Genomic DNA, 22,587 nt, shown 5'->3' on the forward strand with positions numbered 1-22,587 from the left:
TGACAAAAAACCAAATGAAAACACAGTTGCCTGTCCCTACAGCTCAAACTAGGTGAAGCAAAATCTGATCCTGTATGGCTTCTTTTTGTGCTTTGACAGATGTTGGCTCCAAGTAAATCTTTAACTGTAGAGAAAAATGATTGTGCCTGCCCTCCCCCTACTTCAGATCATGATAATCATAAACAGCTGATTATAATGTTAGCAGAAGGGTAAAAGTTATTTAAAAAAAGGTTGCAGTAATTTAATAAGTCCTGCAACTGGCTTCATTTTTTATATTTAATTGATAGGAACTGCATGCATCAAAGAAAACACATACTGAGATTTAATGTGCATAAAATGGATATTAGCATTTTAAAGAGGCAGATTAACACATTAATCCAAGTAATTTTCATATATTGCTTTTAATAAAATCTTCACAGTATAAAATTCTTAATGAGGCTAATCACAGGCATTCCATTTAGTGGGGTGATTAGGGATAACATAAAAGTATTTTTAATCAGTTTTCTAAGGCTTATGGGTTTTTTATTAAAAATTAAAAATTTGACTTGCATTTTTATTACTGTTTTATGTAGGGAAAAAAATCTTGAAAATGCAAATAAAGCACACCATTCAATCATGTAGGTATTAATTATTTACAAGACGTTGTCCATTGTGGTGAGATTCTTAGCCTTAGGGGGGAAATATAAAAACAAACAGACTAAAAAGTATACAAAACTTTACAACTACAAATCAAGCATCCTTTTCATATAAATTATACATTAAATATACTGTAAGAATACAAAGATCTCATCTTTGAAGCACTATCAAGCATGTATTTACACTGGGAGAAGGAACTTCTGTAGGCAAACTTCCCTTTCATGCCTCCGAGTCATCTTTGCATTCCTCGTAGACTGAACGCAGCGCGTGGAGGGCTTCCACTGTTACTTTGAGCTTTCCAATTACTGCACTAGCATCTTGTGAATCAAAAACTAGAAAGGGAACACGAGAAAACAGCATTAGCAATTTCATTTAAGATTTTGCTTTTGTTCTGATAATTTTCCTTAGCATTTGGACAGATTAAAAGGCACCTAGCATATGCTTGAGTTAAAAAAAAAAAAATTAAAAATAAATCTTCCAGTTCAGACACTCAGCCTACTGGAAACTGAGTACTCGAAGGACTAGAAAGTACATCAATACAAGTCTTAATGTTGGAATTAACTTTGAAATAAAAATATCAGTATGATAATTGTGTATGTAAATTAACTTTTTGCAACATGTAAATATAGATGTTCCAAATTCTATTAAAGATATCGATGCATACTTATAAATAGTTTTAAGCAAAAAAACCCATGGACTGATCAATTTTCTACACTGAATGTATAAGCAGTTCAAGTAAGTCTGGATAATTATTAGTATTTAAAGAGTATTTTTTTTTTTTTACAGTTGGTGCAATGCAAAGTTCTTTTAATTTCAGGGTTCTTTCTGTTATAAAATAGTGAGGCATCAACAAAGATGGTAGGATTGTTCTCCCCTAGATTAAACTATTTCACTACTTTCATACCTTATGTGTGGGTTTTAAAGTGGTATTTAAAATTTCTGTTTTACAGAAATTAGCAAACGATATAAAATTGCACTCTTCTACAATATTTAAGTAAGCCCGAAGGGCCACAACCTCTGCTGCTATGATTAAGAACATGCTGCTAACAGTCAAAAATTAGGCTCTTTCCCAATCCTACATAAAAAAGCAATAAGGCTGCCTTACATGACTTCAGAAGGAATTTGAATAAAAACAAATAATCTTGACAGGGCATCTTTTCAAGGCAAACTATATAGCAGAGAAATGGCAAGCTTATGTATTTACTATATAAACTGGGATAAGTGTACTGGGAAACGCAATGATACTGCATGCTATAACTTAAGGCTGCTGGGACAGCTCAGAAGAGGTTTGGAGAAGTTAAAACATGAGATAAACCCTCCATCACTTACTTTGTTGATAGAGCTATTATAGGACAGATTGGATGCTACTCTTAGAGATCTGACCCATTTTGTGTATCCTTGGACAAATCGCTCAGTGAACTGTCAACTTCAGAGCAGACTTCAGGGAACATTATTGTTCTTACTTATAAGAACAGCAGGATAACCATAATCAATGATGTCAGAAGATAACATGAGTTCTGTTTTCTCCGTTTTGACATTGCCATATCGTCTCCGGGACATACTCTGATATGCCTTGTCTATACTCTTTCTCACCCAGCCTCTTGCTTAGCCATTCACTTAATTGCTTCAAATTTCATGCAGGCCACTTTCACACAATCAGGAATTAAAGGAACACGATATGAATACGATACATGCTTATAGTCCTCAAAAAGCATGAAGTTTATGTTATCTAATTAAAGATTATTACATCTTCATGTGGTAGGGTCCTATAAACTTCCCCATGTCTAGGTTTATTCTTTTTCCTTCAAACCAGTATCCACTACAGAGCGCATACAATATTATTTAAGAACTCTAGTTACCGTGCCATTACATTTAATTGCAGTCTGTGTCCAGATCGTAAGAACAGATCTTTTCGCAATTAATTTGACCAAGAAAATATCCTGATATATTCCACTTTTTGCCATGATCTGACATATACTAATGTAAAATTCATTTCAATTCTGTGAAAGTTCTAAATTTTCAGAAAATATGGTTATGGATGCAGTAAAAAAAACCCCTAAACTATACAGTATCTGCAGGAAATGTGAGAAATGTGGACAGGAATAAGAATATAAGAATTTTTATCTATTGCTGTCCCACTCAGATAATATAAATAAAGTAAAAATTAGTTCAAATGTCTTATGATTAGGGGAAGAAACCCTCCTGACAATATTGAAATAGTTGTCATTACATAGCAATAATTGACTTTTGACAGAACAGCTAGTAATAAAAAACAGTCCTTCCTGTCATAATAATTATTTCAGATGACGATTAGGAGTTTTAAGAGTATTGTCAAATACGAATATTTAAAAGACTACATTTATATCACTAATTAAATGGGAATTATAACAATAGGAATTATGGCCATAAAATCCAGAACAAAAACAATTTTGCAGTGAGAGACTATGAAATACCTTTTTAGGGATGTGCAACAACTACTTGGCAAAAAAACTACTGACAAAAAGATTAAGTGGTTCAACCACAATAAGAAGTGCATCAAACCTCTAGATTATTCTTCCAAGGTATGGAAGTTTGATTCTTCTTAGAATTTTCCATATTGTGTTCCTGGAACTTTGATGCATACTTTGAGTATCTTAGCTATAGCATAGATGCCAGTCATGCATGACAATGGAAAAGGATAAGAAAGCCCATTTCTCTGCCTCACTCTCCAGCTTCCCATCACTCAAGCTATGACAATTGGACACAGGAGCAGTAGTAGCAAAATCACATAGCCTAGCATTCTGCTAAGGCTAACTGGAATTCTTAGTGTTGTGAAGAGGACCTTGTGAACATGGGAGCACTGTCACTAGTAAACAAGCTGGTTCAGTTACCATTAAAAGAGAGAGTAACTGTTTTGTAAGATATATACTGTCAGCTTTTTCACTGGGCTTTACCACAGAGGGGAAAGAAGCTGAAGAGGAACAAGTAGGGAGAAAAATGTGTCATTGATAACCCTGTCATTGCTACCCTGGGGAACAGGAAAGCCTAAGCAAGGAAAATATTCTCCTTCACTGTCTGCAAAATGAGTGAGTAGCCTTCTTGAGTCTTCCCATCAGTACTGCAAAAGTGCCGTCCTAAGGTGCAAGAAATAGAAGATTCCACACCTCCTCCTCACCTCACCTTGCTTAATAAGTCACAGTGAAAGTTTGGTCACCATCTGTTATAGCAGGATGCTTTAAACTGATACCTAACTAAAGCCACCAGTATTTCATACTGTCTTAGATACAGGTTTCATACAGAGGACACAAGCTATAAATATTTTGGGGGTTAAAACAGAACTTCAAATGAAATATAGACTTTTTTTTTTTTTTAAAAAAAAAGAAAGACTTTAAGGAATAACAATAGTACACAGTTTTGGCAGACTTCCGTAGTTGTTTGTGAAAGTAAGGCTTGCACAGTAAAGCTTGCAGAGCAAAGCATAAATTCAAGAAATAATTTTTAGGTTACAAAAGGTTACAAAAAAGTAATCTCTCAAACTTACCATCAATATCCTGTTCAATGATATCTCTTTGCTTATGGAATATATCTCGCAAACTAATGGCAGCAAAACCAATATCTTCACATTCAAGTTCCTGTTCATCTTCTGGGGTATCAGTGACCACTGTAAATTGTAGGCTAAGCATACACAGACAAGCAAACATGTCAAAAAGGGTCGAAAATCAACACAAAAGCAAGAAAAAAAAAAATGACAAGGTGTGCAACTCTATCAATATATTCAACTTTTTCCATGACAAGAATAGTCCAAGACCCATCATTTTAACTCTTCCTTTAGCATTATTTAGCAGTACTAGAAAGACAGAGAGGTTGTAACCACAGATCTGCAAGCTGATAGAATTGTTTTCTTTTTCTCCCCTGTCCCCACCTGTGGCAGAATCCTTGTTCATATGGCAAGAACAGGCAGAAGAGTCTAAGGATTAAAGACTTTTTCTGTGCTTGAAACCTGCAAGTTTGCTTAGCTCAGCTGCTGAAACAACTGCTCACGTCACTTAATTTCTTTAAATTTACCCCCTACTGGTAAAAATCAAGAACTTATCTATATAGTTTGAGGATTTTATGGCAAAACCTATTTACATAAAACATTAAAAAATATAGGTGTGTGTGGGGGTGTCAGGTTTTGTTTGTTTGTTGTGTTTTTTTTTTTATTGTTATTTCAATTTTTTTGCTGTGTTGGCCATACCACGCAAATTATTTGATGGAAGTAAACAGAAACAGTTCATAAGCAATAATGGAAGGTTTAGATTAAATGTGATTATATTTTGTTGGTTTAGACACTCTAATACCATAACTTTATTTACAAAGTTCAACTACTTCAATTCAGTCAGACAACTTAAGATGCACCTGTATGATTATTTCAGCTTTGATGTGGAGCATGCTTATGAAGTAAAACTTTTCAGTTGTCCTCAGTTACGGTGCTTTACTTGCATAGTAGTTGTGGAACATGTTAATTGGGTTCTTGTTGGACTGGACTAAGCTCAACTGAAGAGGAGCTCCAGGACTACTTACCCCTAATGCACTCCATCACAACAGACATTCAGTCAGTAGGATCAATTAGTATTCTGAATTTTCAAAATTGTTCTGAGAATCTATGTACTGTGAATACCAGACCATTAGCAACAACTGCTTTGCTCTAGAGACTCTCTGGTCTGCACTATTTGATAGTTTAGGCCTCACCTTAGTAAATTTTAAGCCATGCATTTTCTTGGCTTTACATTTAGTGCCGTGGGAGACACGAGATAAATAATTGAGAAAGGCAAACCATATCAAACATTTTCCTGATATCAGAAATACTAGCCATATTCACTGAAGTATTTCCAAACACCAAATGTAGGGTATTTAGCTGAAAGATATTGAGAATTTTCACACCTCATTTAGATACTTGGAGAGGCTATTCCAACCAAGAATGCATTCCACAAAAATAAAAGAAACCTAAGTCCTCTCAAAATAGCATCATTCTAATGTTGGCTTGTGTATTCATTACATAAAGTTGGACCCTACACAGCACTTTATCCTGCACTTGGTTCCCTCTGACCAGTACATATCATATTTTATCTTCATTATTCTGCTCCTGTTTTACACAAACTACCTGTGTGTACAGCCGAGATACAACATCCTTTGAGTATTCTTCATCTAAACACAGCCTGTTTGTCTATCCCCAAAATCTAAGCCAAACAACCATACAAAATATTTGCATTTCTTCTGTGAACTTAAATTACATTCACTGCATCCAAGTATAGCTTTTCTTTTAAACACATAATTCCAGTATTGTGCTGGGGCTGACTTGAGTTAGCGGCTTGTGCTGGGGCCAAAAACACTGCACTGACAAAATGACAGGAATTCAGAGCTAACTTACTTTTTTTTTTTTTTTATGTTTTGACAGTGTTGTTTAAACTTTGAACACTTGTGAGCTTTACAGCTTAAAAATGTTACAATAACCAATAATCAAGTTACAAATGTTACAATACAATAATCAAGTTGTGTAAAATACAAGTTTACAGGAAAGGATATCTTACACAACATATAATCAAATCTTTCTAAAATACCTCAACCATAACAACCATTGCCATATCTTTTTATAGTAGCTTATCTTTGTGCTTGGCTCTTCCTACTTATTATTTATTATTACCAAATATTTATTATAGAAGCTGTATGCATAAATATTTGTCCCTAAAACCAGACACCTATTGAAAATGTGTCTTTTAAGAAAAAGGTTCTGGAGACAACAAAAGGAAAAGTATTACAAGTCATATCCAACAGCAGGTGGCTTGATTGAATAAAATGGATCTAACTTAAAATTCTGGCACAGAGCTAAGCAGCAGCAAGCCTGCCAAAACTCAATCAAAAATAAAGGAATGCTTACATGTGCAAGACAAATATTACATGAAATAAAACCAAATTAAAAACTGGAAGAATAACTGATAAAACTGTTGGGTATTGGGAACAGATATGGTTTATTATTATTCAGTGTCATTTTAAATCAAATCAACTGGAGAGAGCAGTTTAGCAGCTAACACAGTGATAGAAGAAGCAGCAGTTACTGCTGGATTAGTTTTTATCTGTTAAGGGTGCCAACTACTAAAATTGTCACTAAACTAAAAGCAGGCTTAGCAACATTTGGGACAGTACCTTAGAGCCAAAGTGGAGACTCAGTCATTCAGGTTCACTTTCTGGTTCTGATCATATGCAAGGTTTTTCACATGAACAAAGAAAGCTTCAACAAACCAGATCAAAAGAACTTGCACCTCTAGCATCTTACAGTTCCAATATGCCAAAAATACCACAATATTGGATTAAATCTTTGCTGCTAATTGGGAAAGAGAGGATTTGAGCTCCAGATCCCTTGAGAATACTCTAACTAGTAGTTTGCAAGAACAATACCCAATTATTTTGACTTGGGTAAGGTGAAAACAAATTACAAATGCTTTAAATTCAGAAAATATTTAAATATGATCTTTAGTACGCTTTAATTTGTTTTCTTAATTTACCAAAAATTGCAAGAGTTTTGCTTTCAGGTTGAACTGACTAAAAAGACACAGTTGATATTGCCTGGGAGCACACTGCACATGAACAAACTTCTCACTCTGCTTCAGCACAGAATGCCTAAGTGTGCAGCTAGTGTCCCATCTTACCTTAACACTTTCTGACTGATGCAAGAAACTTTGACGGAAGTCAGAATATCAAATTCACACTAGTCTTTCTTTATATAAATAAAGTGAAAAACAAAAAAAAGCCTTAAGCTTAGAATGTGTTTTACAATGAAGAAAAACTTGGACAAATGTTTATTGTTGCTGTTATGATAACGCTTAAAGGTGCTATCACCATCAAGGAATTTAGAGGGGAAAAAAAATCTGTGATATAGGTGAATTTGATTCTTTGTTCCAGAGATCAGTCATTTTCAAGCAGAGAGGAGAAAACTTTGTGTGTTAATATAATATATTAACGTGAAGTTAACACTGTACACGTGCTTTATATGCCTATAACATGGATGCACAGATTTTGTGCCTCTGGAGAACAATGACTTTATATAGCCAGTTTGTTGGAGTAACAATCATTTCCTACCAAGAAATGATGCACCTGTCAGGATCAGCCTGGAAACTTCTTGCATAAACCTGTTCACTCTTGTTATCACAGCAGGGTGACTGTTAGAACAATGGATTCCTCCATTCTTCACATATGTCTCTTTTGACACTTGTCAGAAGAGCACATACTCTACCGCCAGGTCTGCAAGCATTGCAAGTACGATCTGGCACGAGGAATCTGGCAAGTTTCTCTACACAACCCATATTTCTGCACTCTCAAACTGCTTAGAGGCAACAGTGGAATGAAGAATAAAAGCTAACTATGACACAGTTACAGTTAAACAGACTGGCAGAAATGCCTCCTGTTATTAACTGATTTAAAGACTTGAGCATCTAAATAAATAACTATGGGGTTCAGATTATAAAATAAAATCATAATTTTGTATCTTTTTTCCCAGCTTTACAAATATTAGGAAGTGTAGCTTCCTAACACAGATAAGGAATGTAATCTGAATCCCTATTATACAGAAAAAGAAACAAAAAAAGGCTATTCATGCGACACAATGCAGCTATATGAAAAAGCAAGTGTTCTGACAAAATTTCCATATTAATGATAGAGACACTGTCTGTCTGAAAACATGACGACAAAATGTATGTCAAAAAAGAACCACCATCTTTATGGTATGCAATAATTACTGGCCTAAACAGGATTTCAGTCTTCCTTGTCTCCTACTGCCTCATACTCACACATATTACGTTTTATATCACCCTATTTAGCAGCGCATTTCTGTGAATACTGAATATTCTCACACTTTCTGCCACTGAACTAATTTTTTCATAAGTGGAACGCAAATCAACATTTCTAGTAAATGCTTACAATGATTTCATATCAAAAAATGAAACTGAAAGAAAAATAAACTTTGTTTTGAAATCTTTTCTTTTAATGAGCAGTAAACTCCACTCCAAATAAATATCAGATTGGATATTAGGAAAGCTTTCTTCATGGAAAGGGTTGTCAAGCCCTGGAAAAGGCTGCCCAGGGAAGTGGAGGGGTCATCATCCACAGAGATATTTAAATGATGTTTGTACATGTGGCACTTAGGGACATTGTTTAGTGGAGGACCTGCAGTGCTGCATGAGTGCTTGGACCTTATGATCTTAAAGGTCTTTTCCAACTGAAATTACTCTATCATTCTATGAAATAAACATACTTTCCTATAACAAATTCCATGTCCATCTACATTTATTTTCTTGCAAGTATAAACTGAAAGAGTATAAAGCTATGAGATGCATTATTTTTCAGGGCTCCTGTTTCAACTGTGGGGTTAAGCTACAGCTGCAGCTTTGGCATAGGAGTAGTTTTACATATTATATTAATACTTCTTTTAACACCTGAAAATATTTATCTTTTTCAAAGGACATTCATTAAAGTAACTCACCTTTTAGAAGACAAAAATAGCATGTGATTTATTAGTTTATGTTCTAATATGGACCAAATCATTCTGAGTATCATTTCTAACAACATTTATTGTGACAGGGAGACAGTTTACCTGAAAACTTAATACACCACTTAATACAAATAATATACTAACTGTGCTCCTATAATCTGGCATAGCACAAACACCAATACAGTGTCAGGCTAAACCATGTGCAGGCAATTTTCAACGATATTTATATCCTTGGTAATTTGGTTTCCTGAGCTTTAAAGCATTAGTTTAGTTCAGTTCCTGTTTCAGCTGAAAAAGCTCTGATATTAGTTTGTAAGGCATGTGATAAAAAACATGTGTTGAAGATACACAACTAGGCCAGGTTTAAAATGCATACAGTTGAAAACATTTGGTGTATAGGCAGAATCTTTCCATAAATTTTGTTTCTTGGTGGTCGTCTTGCTAGTGTAAAATGGGGAACTGGACTACTGATGAACTTCATGCCTTGCTATTTCATCAACACAGAACTGAAGTTTCTTCACAGACCAAGCTAGAGACACTGATAAATGCAGAAAACAACCTACCTTGTAACAAAGAGGGCAGTACCATGATGGCACATGCAAAAGATGAATGTTTCTGTTGTAGGAAAAAGCTTGCTGTTGTTATTTTACCTTATATTTACCACAGGTTTGTTATATATTTAGCATAGATATCTAAGTATTTATAAGTGAAATTGCAGCCCACAGACTAGCTGTTTTCCTTTGTTGAATTATTTCTCAGGAAAAAAAAAATAATATTTTGTCCTCAGTATTGTTAAATTCCTAGTAGCACATGTTACCCACTTTCCTAATGGATATGGTAAAACCTTTTCTGGCCAAGATATGAAACTCAGCTTTGAAACTGAAACAGAATGAAAAGATCACTTTCTTACTGAAGAGTGCATCTGTGATTTGTGAGTACATGCTTAAAATATTTACAAGTAACTCCTGCACTTCAAATACAGTAATCAGGTATACTACTCTTCTTCAAATTAAATCATAGAATCCTGTAAGTTGGAAGAGACCTTTAAGATCATCAAGTCCAACCATTAAGCCAACACTACTAAGTCCTCTGCTAAAACAGAATCAGAATCTGTCAGAATTGGAAGGGACCACAAGGATTTTAATGTAGATTTGCCTTCAAGAGGCAACAGAATCAAAGGATGCTTTTCTCTCATAGTGCACATGCCATCTCAATCAATCTGAACAAGAACAAATTTATTATTATGAGCTTGGACAAGCCTGATTTATACTCTCTCATATGTATTTATACAATGGCTTCTTGATACATGTACGCATACATGGTTTTGGAAATTCTAGGGCCAAGGATCACTTTCTGAAGCTCTTACACTCCTTTTAGTACTCTGAATTCAGAAAGCCACAAATGTATTACTCTACCGTGAGGTAGGTATGTGCTTAAAAATTCATTATTGATAGAATGCTGACAATAGAATATCTCTTTTGCAAAACAAAGTTGTTAAAAAACAAAATAGAACACAGCACTAAAAAAACATTAAGAGAGGCTGTAATATTCTATGCCACACGAACCTACTCAGGGAAGAAATGTAGATCAATCACCACATCAGACTGTAGGTATCATTCCTAGCTGAAACAAAATTTTCTCTAGTTAGTTATGTATTAAGTTCTCAAGGATACCTCCTCAATCAAATCAAACAACAAGGCAACCAATAAACAGAATTTAAAAAGACCTTTCAGAGAGTTTTTCAGCACTAATATGTACCTGTCAGTATGTACATCTGGCTTTAGAAGCATAGACTTGAGATACTCTCTTCTTGCAGGATTATTTGCCTTATCCACATGTATCACTGCAAAGCAAATTCAAATTAATATCGTTAGTTATCAACTGCTCTTTCTTCTAAACGATGAAAAACATGAAGAAAAAAGAAAAATAAACATTCTTTCCCTTGTCTTTCCTGAGGAAAAGTAACCATGTTAGAATCAAATTTGAAAGGCCATGTGATCTGATGGCATGTCACTGGCAGGTTTATGTGCACACTGTCAAAGAAGATACAAGCACCATCTAAGCATGCCACATAGCTGTCATTTTCTGTTAATGGCAATAGCAGTCATGACTTTAAAAGCCAGTGGTCTTTATTGCTTTGTATTTGAAGCGATTTACAGCATTTTCTTCCACTGAGGAAGCTAGTGATAATGATAATGTATGGCAGAGTGCTTGTCCTTTTTGACAGCCTCAGTAATTTAATCCTCCTTTCCTGCCACAGTATTTCAATAAAAAAAGCATCTAGACCAATGGACTGGACAAAATCCACAGCCTGGGGAGTGTGAGTGCTCTGAAAGCCTTTTATTCCTTTAATTTTAAAATAGGAACACAAAGACAAGCTTTTAATTTTTGTACCTTTAATATGACCTACAGTGAGCCTTGGCTTGGGAAAAAAAAACCCAAAACGATACAAGGAGGAGAAAAAGGGCTTTAGGAAGTTCTTTCAGAAGTTTTTTGTCATCTTATTGAAGAAACTAGATGCTTTCTTGAAAACAGTATCAACCTAGATGTATTAGTAAACTACTGTAAAAGATTACAAAAAAAATCAGGATGCAAAAACTGTAAGTCTTAAAGGAGTCCTTTTTTTTTAAAAATTAAGAAAGAAATGCAGCTAAAAAAATATGCTAAGACAGAACTAGAATGAGTATAATCCTCTGACAAACAAACAGCTCTTATTTTTAATTTATTTTTGAGGGCAGTAGGAGACAGGTTTGTCTGTCTTTCAACTCCAACATCTTTAGTGTTCACCCTCCTAGTTACCTCTGCTACTGTACTCGGAAAAGCTCTTTTTCACTCTCCATATCATGTTAAGTTTTTCTTTTCCTATGTGCTGACAGAAATCTTTAACATTTTTCATGTGGCCTTCTACTGTCCCAAATAAGCTTATTTGTATAAAATGAAATGACTAATACTACCAAGGAGCAGAGATTATTGGAATACAGGAGTATGAAAGAGAGATAAAGAGACTCAGATTAACTCCTTGAAGAGGAATTAATTGAGGGACGTATATCTCTAAAAGTCATTCTAGGCAGCACACCTTCCAGAGCTACTGGTTCTCCAGTTTTCTGCTTTTCACGTCTTAACTGGCCAGCAGAACAGCCGTTAAGAATCAGTTACTTTCAGAACACAGCCAGTACATTTGGGATCTCAATCATTTGATCAAAGGTATCTGCAGTTTAACACTTTTTTCCCTACTGAAAGAAAGCAAAGCACTGGTGCTCTAACTTGGAATCCTTAGTTTCCACCCACAATATTCTTACTTTGTTGGGTTTAAAGGAGCTGTTACTGCCATCTGCTATTCTTTTGGGCATGTGGACAACTTTCCACATGTGCTGCTCTCATGGCCAAGTGCTCCTGAGGCCACCACAGGAAGTGATGGGGAGGCAGCAGGGAGACAGATGGACAGCCAGAGAACTTCAAAAGAGCTGCCACATCAACAGATTCTTCCCTCTCCCATAAGCATTCCAAATGGAATTTCCTAAGTTTACTAATTTTGTATCTAAAACAATTTTAAATGGAAATTATTTATAAAGCTAAAGAATTTGAATTCATTTCACTCAATGGAAAAATTCATACTAACAAGTAAAACATTCAACACAAGAACTTTGTTCAAGTCTGGGGAAAACGATTAGCCATATTGAAAAAATATTTTTAGGTTCTGATGAACAACATGCTTTCCTATCACCCCTTAGGACTGCCTGAACTTAGAAGTCTAGCATTGCTCAAAGGCATGGAACATCTCATATTTCTATCCAATTAACTTGAAAAATAATTCAAAATTAACTTGTGACAGTTTGCATATAAAATGATAATTTAAAATTTTCTCCCAAAGAAGCAGTAAAACCTGAAGATTACAATGACCCCGGAACCTCATTAAAAATCACTGCAATCAATTCCAAACATTGACATAGCTGTTTCTGCCCTAGCTTTTTTTTTTTTTTCCTCTCTCCTCAGTTCACTTTCTAACACAACTAAGTGACTATGTGATGAAACAGTTTCATCACAATGATGAAGAGAAAATGTCTCAGTGTTGAGCTTTAACAGAGGAAAGGAACAAATGAAGGACAACAATGTTTTCTGATACAAGGCTTTAACGCTTTTGTTTGAGTTATATTGAGCAATCCACCTTTCAGAATACAGATCTTCAGAAGTTCATTTTTAATAAAAAATAAACCCCATCATCTTTCCTCCACTTCCTCTTAATTTGATTTACTTACAGTCATACTTCAAGTTGTTCAAATAACCACCTGTTCACTTGAGGGAGAAAGCTTTCTAATTAAATGTCATATAAACTTAGCAAATTTTATAAATCTTTCTTCTATTTCTGCTGCCTGTTTTCCATAACCACTGTATACCACTCATAAGGATATATTTCAGACCTTCTATCAATCTTATTTTCCAGTAACTTTCTTACCATCTTAAAATTTTCATAGTTGTCTTCATACTTAGTAAAATATGAATGCTTTTTGTCACAACATGTACGAACCTTAGCTTTGTAACTTAAGTAATTGTGGCTTTGACTAGGAAAATGTTTACTTTACTGAAATTAAGGGTAAAATATCAATAGATGGATTTATATGTGAGGGAGACTGGACTTTGTTTGCTTGGAGCAACATATTATGCTATATTTTTTTGATAGTGAAACTGACATTATGTTCACTTTAAAGTATATCTTGTGACATGACTGGAATTGAATAATTTCTGGCATGCAATTTAAAACTGCATTAAAAAGCTAAAATAATTCATTACCCACTGTGATTGGTAACACACCCTAACATCAAAACCAAACCACCCCAAAACAAAGACCATCAAAAAATCAGACTCCTTCCTTGTATCAAATTGCAGGACAGAGTCAAGGTGTGAGCAGAATTTGGCAAGTTCGACTTTTTGAATTTATGGGACTGCAGTGCTCCAGTTTGGAACCATTTTTGTATATTCTAAAAACTCTTTCCACCACTAAGGAATACAGCAGTTCCTCTCCTCAGTCAGTATGGCCATCGGTACACGTAACATTTAATGTCATGGGAAGTCAAGAATTATGATGCAGTATAACCCTAGAGCGTATAAACCTCCCATGCAAGTTTTTGTTCCAAGACCTTGGAAGAAAGAAAATGGATCTTCTAATAATTCCTAGTCAAAAAATTATAGTCAAAATTAGAGATTTATGTCATTACATGCTCTAACCAATTGTGAAAAAGGAAATTCATAGGACTTAGTATGTCCAGATCAATGGAGTTCTACTGTATTTTTTTTTCAATCTTCTGATACCTTACATGTCAAGCAATGACAGTGAAGCGTGTGTGAAAGGTATGGAAAAATTTCAAATGTTTTTCATGCAATGAATCTCATGGAGCCTTCTGTATCAGTTAGGATATTTTTAAAACAGTCAAGCTGTTTTGAGTTATAAATACCATAAAATGTTTTATTAGTAAGAATTAATCATGTTTTAGATTACTTACGGACTTACCCTGATTTTCTCTGTGCAAATATCTACAAGACTATTAGTTTCCTTCTAAGCTCAAAGTAAATGTCTTTCTAACAATGCAAATCTCGTTTTTATTAAAGAAAATATTCAATTAACCTCAAATATTCAACATACTCAAATCTAATTAGACATGAATAAGAGATGCAGTAAAGGTATAGTAAACACACATGCAGATTTCATTACTATTATCTTACTGCCTTTCCAACTGAAATTATCAAAAAGCAGACTCATTAGGGTTTTTCATCCCCTATATGCAAAGCTAAACTTGAGTAGAAATTAGATGAACAATTATCTAAGCAAAACTCTTCAAATAACAACCACATTAGTGTTATGCTGCAGAACAGAGTCTTGGAGCAGTAAGAGCAAAACCACCTTTTGAGAATGATACACTGGGATATTTTGAACAGTTTTACATTCAGCAGCAAACAGAAAAGTCAAAGTTCTGAAAGCCAGCTTTTGACCATCAGAAATGTGACACAGCAGTACCAGATTGGAAAGCCTTATGAATTACAGTCTCTAGGAAGTCCGATATAATTTTTAAGTATCACTGCTTGAAATCTATTTAAATTTCACAATTGTCTTAAGAATCAGAAATTCCATTCTGTAGTCATCATAACGTTGTTGCATTTTGCTAGTTTAACTTTGCTGAGTCAATACTTAAGACTAATACTGTACTTAGATCATACTCAATTGACTCACGAATCAGAATATTGTGTAAGAATTTTTATACCGTCTGAAAGCTTCTTATATTCAAAGCAATGAGAATTCAAAAAAAACCAAGATAAATTAAAAGTGTTAAATGGCTTTTATGAGCTTTATGGTATTATTTAAATGAGATTTTTAAAAATTTATTTTCATTATGTCTGCCTAACTAGAACACTTGGAAAAGTGTTTACAATAGCTAGCAAGATGAATATTTTCAACTCATAAAAAGTGTTCTTACTTATCTGGTGGCTCATTTAGTACATGATGCCAGATATCTCAATTGTTTGATTGGAAGTAAGCTCAGTGAATGGAAGATTCTGCAGTGCTATTAGTTTTTGTAGTTTTGCTCTTTTGTCCTAAAGCCTGATATAGATTACTGTCTTTCTCAGATCACAGAAGTTAATGCACTGTGTCCTGTCCTCTGTAGTCTTTCTCAAATGGGGAGTCCCATTATATTGATGACTGATGTGCCATCTATGAGGGATTTCAGTCCTCAACTCTGGGGAAATCCAATACTTATGAGTACTAGAAAGATATAAATGAGTAAATTCTTTAGCCAGTCTCCTTTTAAAATCAAGTTTCTAGATGGCAGCAATTTTCAAGATCTGACTGTGACATCTCTTTTGCAAAGCCACTTTCACAAAATTATTGTTAAAAAAATGCTTAATTTGAATATCTATACTAATGGCGTGTCACAAATCGAAAACTGATGCACCTGCTCCAGGATATTCTCGGCTAAAAATGCAATACTGAAAGTCCAAGACAGCATGAAGCACTCAGACTGAATCTTAAATTATATAGACCTTCACAGGAAAAAAAAAAGGTTAGTGAATAATTGAAATACTATGAAATAGCTGGGAATATAATTAACAAGAGAATTATCAATTATTACAATAGTTCTGCATATGCTATTAGTGTAAATTACATCGTATAAAGTATTTTCCAATGTTTATTTATTAGAGAATAGCATAAGGAACATGTGGGATTAAATATTATGAAGTAAATAGCAATGTATTAATATTAAACATGGGTGAATAATTCCCTATTTCAAAAAGTTTAGTAATGGAACACTGAATGTTCTCAAGCAACAATCACGTCCAATTACATATTTTCTCTTTTAAACTGTTTTAGTTGTACATGGTTAAATGGAATGGTTTTGGTTTTTTTTGCCTTGTATCATCATGTACTGATAGAAAACTTGGCTCATCACATTCTTTTAAAAGAAATACATACATTTTAGTTACGTAGAGCCTAATTTTAAAATTTAGGCACTAGCAGCACAGCTATTTATAATGCAATGTTACCATACCTAAGCCTATTTTAATAAGTTGTTTTATACTTGGTAATTGCATCATTACCTCACTTCTTGAAAAACACATTTAATATTTCCCAAAATATTTGGGAAAAAGACAAATACAATCAGCACACAGATAATATAACTATAAAGTATAGAACAAGTAGGCTTTATTAGCAGGCAGTTTCATGGGGCACAATTCAAGAGAGGAAACAAGCCTGCTCAGGAATACATCACCATACTTACCACTGCTATAGTTATAGTGAATCCTCTGACCACTTGTTGGTTTTGGAAGTGACAGTGGGGTCTCCTCTGCAAGGAAATTGTATAATCTGCATTCTACAAACAGCTGCTGTATTGTTTCATCTGATGCAATTCGTGACTCAGTAAGAGTGAGTGATATAATTTCAATCCGGATTTTTTCAGTTGCCTATTTAAAAAAAACCAAATTATTTTGTGTTTCTTGAAATGTTAAAATAAACTAACATACAGGTAAATAATTGGCTATTTTGCATCATTAACACTGACTGATTTTGACATTAACACAATGAGATTCTAAAGCCCCAGGGTTTGTAGTTAAGAATATTGTTGCAACAGATACTGATTTACATTCAGTATGGAAAATGTTTTTGTAATAGTCATACCCTACTGGAGAAGCTGAGGTTAAGGGTATCTTCATGTAAAAATGGTATCTGAACCACAAATTTCAGTTGCCATTATTTTTAGCTACATAGCAAAGTGATTTGTATCTTGATTCTGTAATTGCTTGATATAGTCTCAGTAAAATTAGATACCACAGTTTTCCAAGTGAGAGAATTGTTACTCAGTGCCTACTGCAGACTGTACTACAAATAATTCAGTCAAAATCTATCAAGTCACAAAGCAGATAGGCATGTAAAGTAACACTCTATTTATACGGATTTCAACTTAATATACTGAACTTCCACAGTTAAAACAAACATACATTTAAAAGTTAAAATTAACAATATGATAACGACAGTAATATCCCAGATCCTTTTCTTATTATCTTTAACTAAAACAATATTCTTCTGTTACTTATAAGAAATTGTTTCATGCTGTTCAGAAAAGTTTATATCATTTGTGTACAGATAAATTTTAATAAGCTTTAAGTAGGAATGTCAGGCTCAACAGAAAGTCATAAATATTTCCATAGGTAACTGTAATTCAAACAAAGAAAAGCCACTATCATTTCAAAATTGGAGTACAAAGCTGAGCATTCAAAGATGAGATTCTTCAATGAGCGAACAGAACATACTGGAGTTGAGGAATATCAAAAAAATATTTTCACTTCTTTTCAAGCTCATAACTTAATTAAAAATATTTCCCCTATATGGAAATATAGACAATTATTGATTGTAAACTTGAAATATCAAAAATATTAGCTTTCTAGATTCAGCGTTAGAACTGCAAATCAACATTCATATTTATTATGGAGATAATTTATGTTTTTTCCAAGTGAGTTATATAGTTAACCCAACTGAAAAGCAGGTGAATCTTATTGTAAAAATATCCATCATATGGAACAATTTCCATTGCTGTCACACCCTTTCAATATTTGATGAAGCAATTTTACCCCCTCCTTCCAAAAGACATTTCCTTTTATTATGTATCCTAAGACACTAACTAAAAACCCAAATCTGAATATTTCAATAAGGTTGTTTTATTATTCAGTAGATTCATGGAAATTTTACTAGGATGACAGAGAAAATTCCACACCATTCTGTCTCCACTAATACAGGTACACGGCTTCAGCTGGCAATATTACTAGGATTAGCATAGAATGATGAAATATTTAAAGGAATTTTTTTTTTTTTCTAAAATCTAATAAATCAAATGACTGCCAAATGTCATTAAAGTGATGGTCTTTGACTTGAATATGCTTTTCATATTCAAATTTGAAAAGAAAGAGATGAAAGCCTGGAAAGGTTACTCAGTTTCAACTAATAACCTCAAGCACTCTACATTCACATGCATAAGAAATGAAATTGGCTCTATTGTCTAATTTTACTTCAGAAACAACTCTTTTCTTCTTGCACTGAACAGATGAATTAGCATCTGTATTTAAAGTGATATGCTGAGTGGTTTTGTTTGCCCCAAAGTATTTAGCAGCTATGCCAGACTAGTTTGTACACAGACAGTAGTTTATGAATCAAATCCAAATGCAATATCCTGTATTATAAAGTATTCCTTTTACATATCTTAAAATTTGTTTGACATATTTAACACTTGTAATTTCATTCTGTAGGCAAAGAATATTACAGTTTCTCAAGGACAGACATTTAAATCCAGGTATGCTGCTTTCTAACTTATAAGGAAGCAAATAAACGAGTCATACTATTAGAAAATTATAAGAAAGTAATAAATAACTTCAAAGCTTAACAGTCAAGAATATTTTAACGCCTGATTTTATTACTATTAACCATGAGCAAAGCATCAACGAAGGAGAACAACAGCTGAGTAAAAAAGATATTTACAAATAAAGAAATAGAACTGCTTATGATCAGCATAGTGAGCATGTCATATTTCACTAATAATAGAAAAAAGCTCGTATTCAGTAGCCATGCTGAAAATGTATGTAGCATCCAATATGATAGGAATTTATTTTTTAAAAGAATCATTTATATTCCTAAGATGCAGAGTGAAGTATGTTATTTAAATCTTTTCCTAAGCTTTTTTTTTTTTTAAGCCTTTTTCTCCTTTATTAGGTACTATTTCAGTGAAAAATGGATAGTTTGCCATGACCAATTACTTCCCACAAATCCTTCTACTTTAACAGGAAGAAGATTTCTCTTTTTACTATTTAAAACAAAATATAATATTCAATTTCCTCTAACAGAGAGGTTGAACACGTATTAAAGAATACCAAATGCTTTCTGTTTCTGAGAAACTCATTCAGTGCTTTTGTGAGGAAAACAAAACATGGGCAACACACTTAAATACATCAATATTATTTCTTTACCATTTAATATTGACTCTTCGCAAATAACACTACCCAGAGATTTGGAAGAATTACTGAACTCCTTTAACAAGCGTCAGGATTAGGTTAAGTACTAAAAGGTATCACATCAGAATTTGAAGTCTGAACATAACTTCTCATTTTTCTTATTTCTGACATTGAAAAAGCTTTTTTTAAAGGCCATAAAAAGTCCTGAGTACCACCTTCAAAAAGCTGTATACTCCCATATTTTGATTTCCTTTTTAATCACAATAAAATACTAAAACTGCTTTGAATAATGTAATTCCAATTGACTTAAATTGTTCACAATACAAAACAAAACACAGAACGAAAGATTTTAAGAAAAGTATTGAACACTCAAAAATGAACTAGATGTACGCCAAAGGTACTCAAATCCTGCAGAAAATCAATGTGAAGAGAAATCAAAAAAGCAAAATTTAAAATTGCAATAAAACATCCTAGCAATTTTCTTTTTTTTTTTTTTTTTTGCAATGAATGCAGGTATCTCAAAGGAAGAAATACTTATTCAAGTAATTGTACAAAAAAGGCATAATAGAAGAAAAAATATTTACTGCTTTGCTGTAGCTAAACTTTATGCTTTATATCTTCCATCACTGCACAAATATGTTTCTTTGACCAGCAGAACCACAAGCAATTGGTATTGCTTTTTCATCGTGTTTAGGAGAGGTTTTCATGTCAAAATTAATTAGTCCCTGAGATCTTAATTTACAGGAACTGATAATGACAGCTTTCAATAAAGTGCTATTACCACAAGACAACGCACTCACAGTATTGACAACAAAAAAGAGAGACATAAACACATCTATAGAAAAAAACTCGCCAGACAATAAATTGGTTTTGCCAGTAATTGCCTTATGGCACCTTTCAAGACAACTCTGGAATCTGACAACAGTAAATTTTATTGTGATAATTGAATACTATATTATCTCCTGTAAGGATAAAGTGTAGACATGGGGGTGAAATGGAGAAGGGAATAGGAGAGAAAAGATTTTTTTTTTTAAATATAAAGACCATGCCAAAAAATATGCAAATTCCTAGTTTTGATGTCTATTTTGAGGATCTGAAACAAGGCTTTTAATCAATGTATTATACATCAAATTGATAATGTTAACTTCTGATTATTCAAATGTATGAAATATTCATAGAGAACTGTCCAAACTTCTACATTTCTCAGACTTCTTTTCTCTATTAATTATCATGCCTGGAAGCTTTTTAGTAAAAGCAGCAGCCATCAGCCTGACTGAACCTGACAAGCTAGCAAGGCCCAATTACACTGGCACTCTGTGGCACTTTGATGTACTGGAAACGAAAAGAGATAGGGGCAAATTGTATAGCACATTATGTTAATGACTTGATTTAATCCAGCCACTAAACTTTATGTAGCCTGTTAAAAAAGATGCTAACACTAATTACGCCACTTTGGAAAGGAAAGAAGGGGACAAGCATTTCATACCGACAAAGTGAAGCTCATAAATGTTGTAAATGAAATGAAACAAAATGAAGTAATCTATGATTAATTATACATCACAGACAAGAAGAGAAAGAAGCAAGTGGTACAGCTAAGTACTGGAAAATCTGTTAGATACCCTTTATGATCAATGTATCCAAGAAATAACCATGAACTGTCTAATTTGCAACATGCAAAAAAGAAACAGTATGACCTTAAATGGCTTAAACAGTTTGGCATACAACTCAGATTTATAGGATAATTAGCATCATAATGATCTCTAAAAATCACAAGTCTTATTTACAGTGTTTAATTACCAGCAGGATATTTATCTCAAAAGATAAAAGGCAGTGATTTTTAATCTTAAAGAAAAAAAATACAAATTCTATCACAATTTTCACATGCTGTATTATATAATTAGCCCAAGATGTCAAATATACCAATGTCTACTTTTAAAATCCAATTTGTATCAAACACATGGCCTGAACAGTTTATAGCTTTTATTTTCCTATCTACCCTTCTTGGAAAGGCGGTTTGCTACCAGAGGAGGAGATGAATGAAGAGAGGTAGAAATTAATGAACTAGTAATGAATCTACACTGAAAATCACCTCAGAATTTTTCTTAACTTTGAAAAACTAAAACACAGGAAGACTAGAAACTTAAAGAGCCACTGTATTATAGTTGGTCTTAATGGTGATGAATAACAGTCAGTTTACTTCTCAAAATTACAGGTGATCATTTTTTAATATTTTACATACAAACAATCCAAATCTGTCTTCAAAAGTACCTTCTATATCTTTCCATGGTGTACATCAGTTCTAGGATTTCTAAATCCTTTATACAACCTAAAATAAAATCAATATTTCTCATGTAAAGCATTGCTTCTTGCCGCTAGTTGCTTTGTAATATGTTACACACCCTTGAAAATAAATTTTTAAAAAGGATTAAACCACCTCTGCATTATCACATTGCAGAACATTTAAGACTGATGGGATATAAAAGTAAACCTCTGGTCCTTTAAAAGAAGGTTGAAATGGACCAGAGAAACATTAACTGTTAGAAGGATTATACCCAATTTTAAGTGCTAGTTTTATTGGTTTTTTAAGTTTGTTTAGTCAACATTAAATCTAAAAGTAGCAAATACTCTTTTTTTTAGAGAACTATACTACTGAAATACTGCTTTAAGTAAACTTTCCAAATATTTATTAGAGTGCTATTTTGTATATACGACTTTATGCTCATGTATTGCTGGTTGTAAGAATGAGAAATGCTGTTAAGACTTGGTTTCAAGTCAAGAGAATATCATTACTGCGCACAAATAAAAACAGAAGTACACTGAAGCTATCAGATACTGCACATGTACAAACTTTATTGAAAACCAATGCTCAGTCCTAAAACTGTTGGAAAGTCAGGAACAAGAAGTAATCGATGTGTATCAACTACAAAATATATGCAGGCTTTGCATGTTATCAAGTTTAT

The 22,587-nt window shown here is 33.5% G+C and overlaps 1 protein-coding gene across 1 annotated transcript in view; it reads right to left on the bottom strand.

Annotated features, from left to right (window-relative positions):
• Positions 1-701: 701 nt before the first annotated feature.
• Positions 702-22,587, bottom strand: part of RPGRIP1L (RPGRIP1-like) — a gene marked incomplete at its 5' end in the record, with an annotated part of 44,428 nt that continues 22,542 nt past the window's right edge. Inside the window, 4 exons of the mRNA XM_008948546.1 lie at positions 702-968; positions 4,157-4,290; positions 10,898-10,982; positions 16,909-17,092. Of these exons, the coding sequence (XP_008946794.1) occupies positions 856-968; positions 4,157-4,290; positions 10,898-10,982; positions 16,909-17,092 (516 nt within the window). The remainder of the gene's footprint in view (positions 969-4,156; positions 4,291-10,897; positions 10,983-16,908; positions 17,093-22,587) is intronic.

Source organism: Merops nubicus, unplaced genomic scaffold (assembly GCF_000691845.1).
Source record: "Merops nubicus isolate BGI_N331 unplaced genomic scaffold, ASM69184v1 scaffold6481, whole genome shotgun sequence".
In the NCBI taxonomy this organism is placed as follows: Eukaryota; Metazoa; Chordata; class Aves; order Coraciiformes; family Meropidae; genus Merops; species Merops nubicus.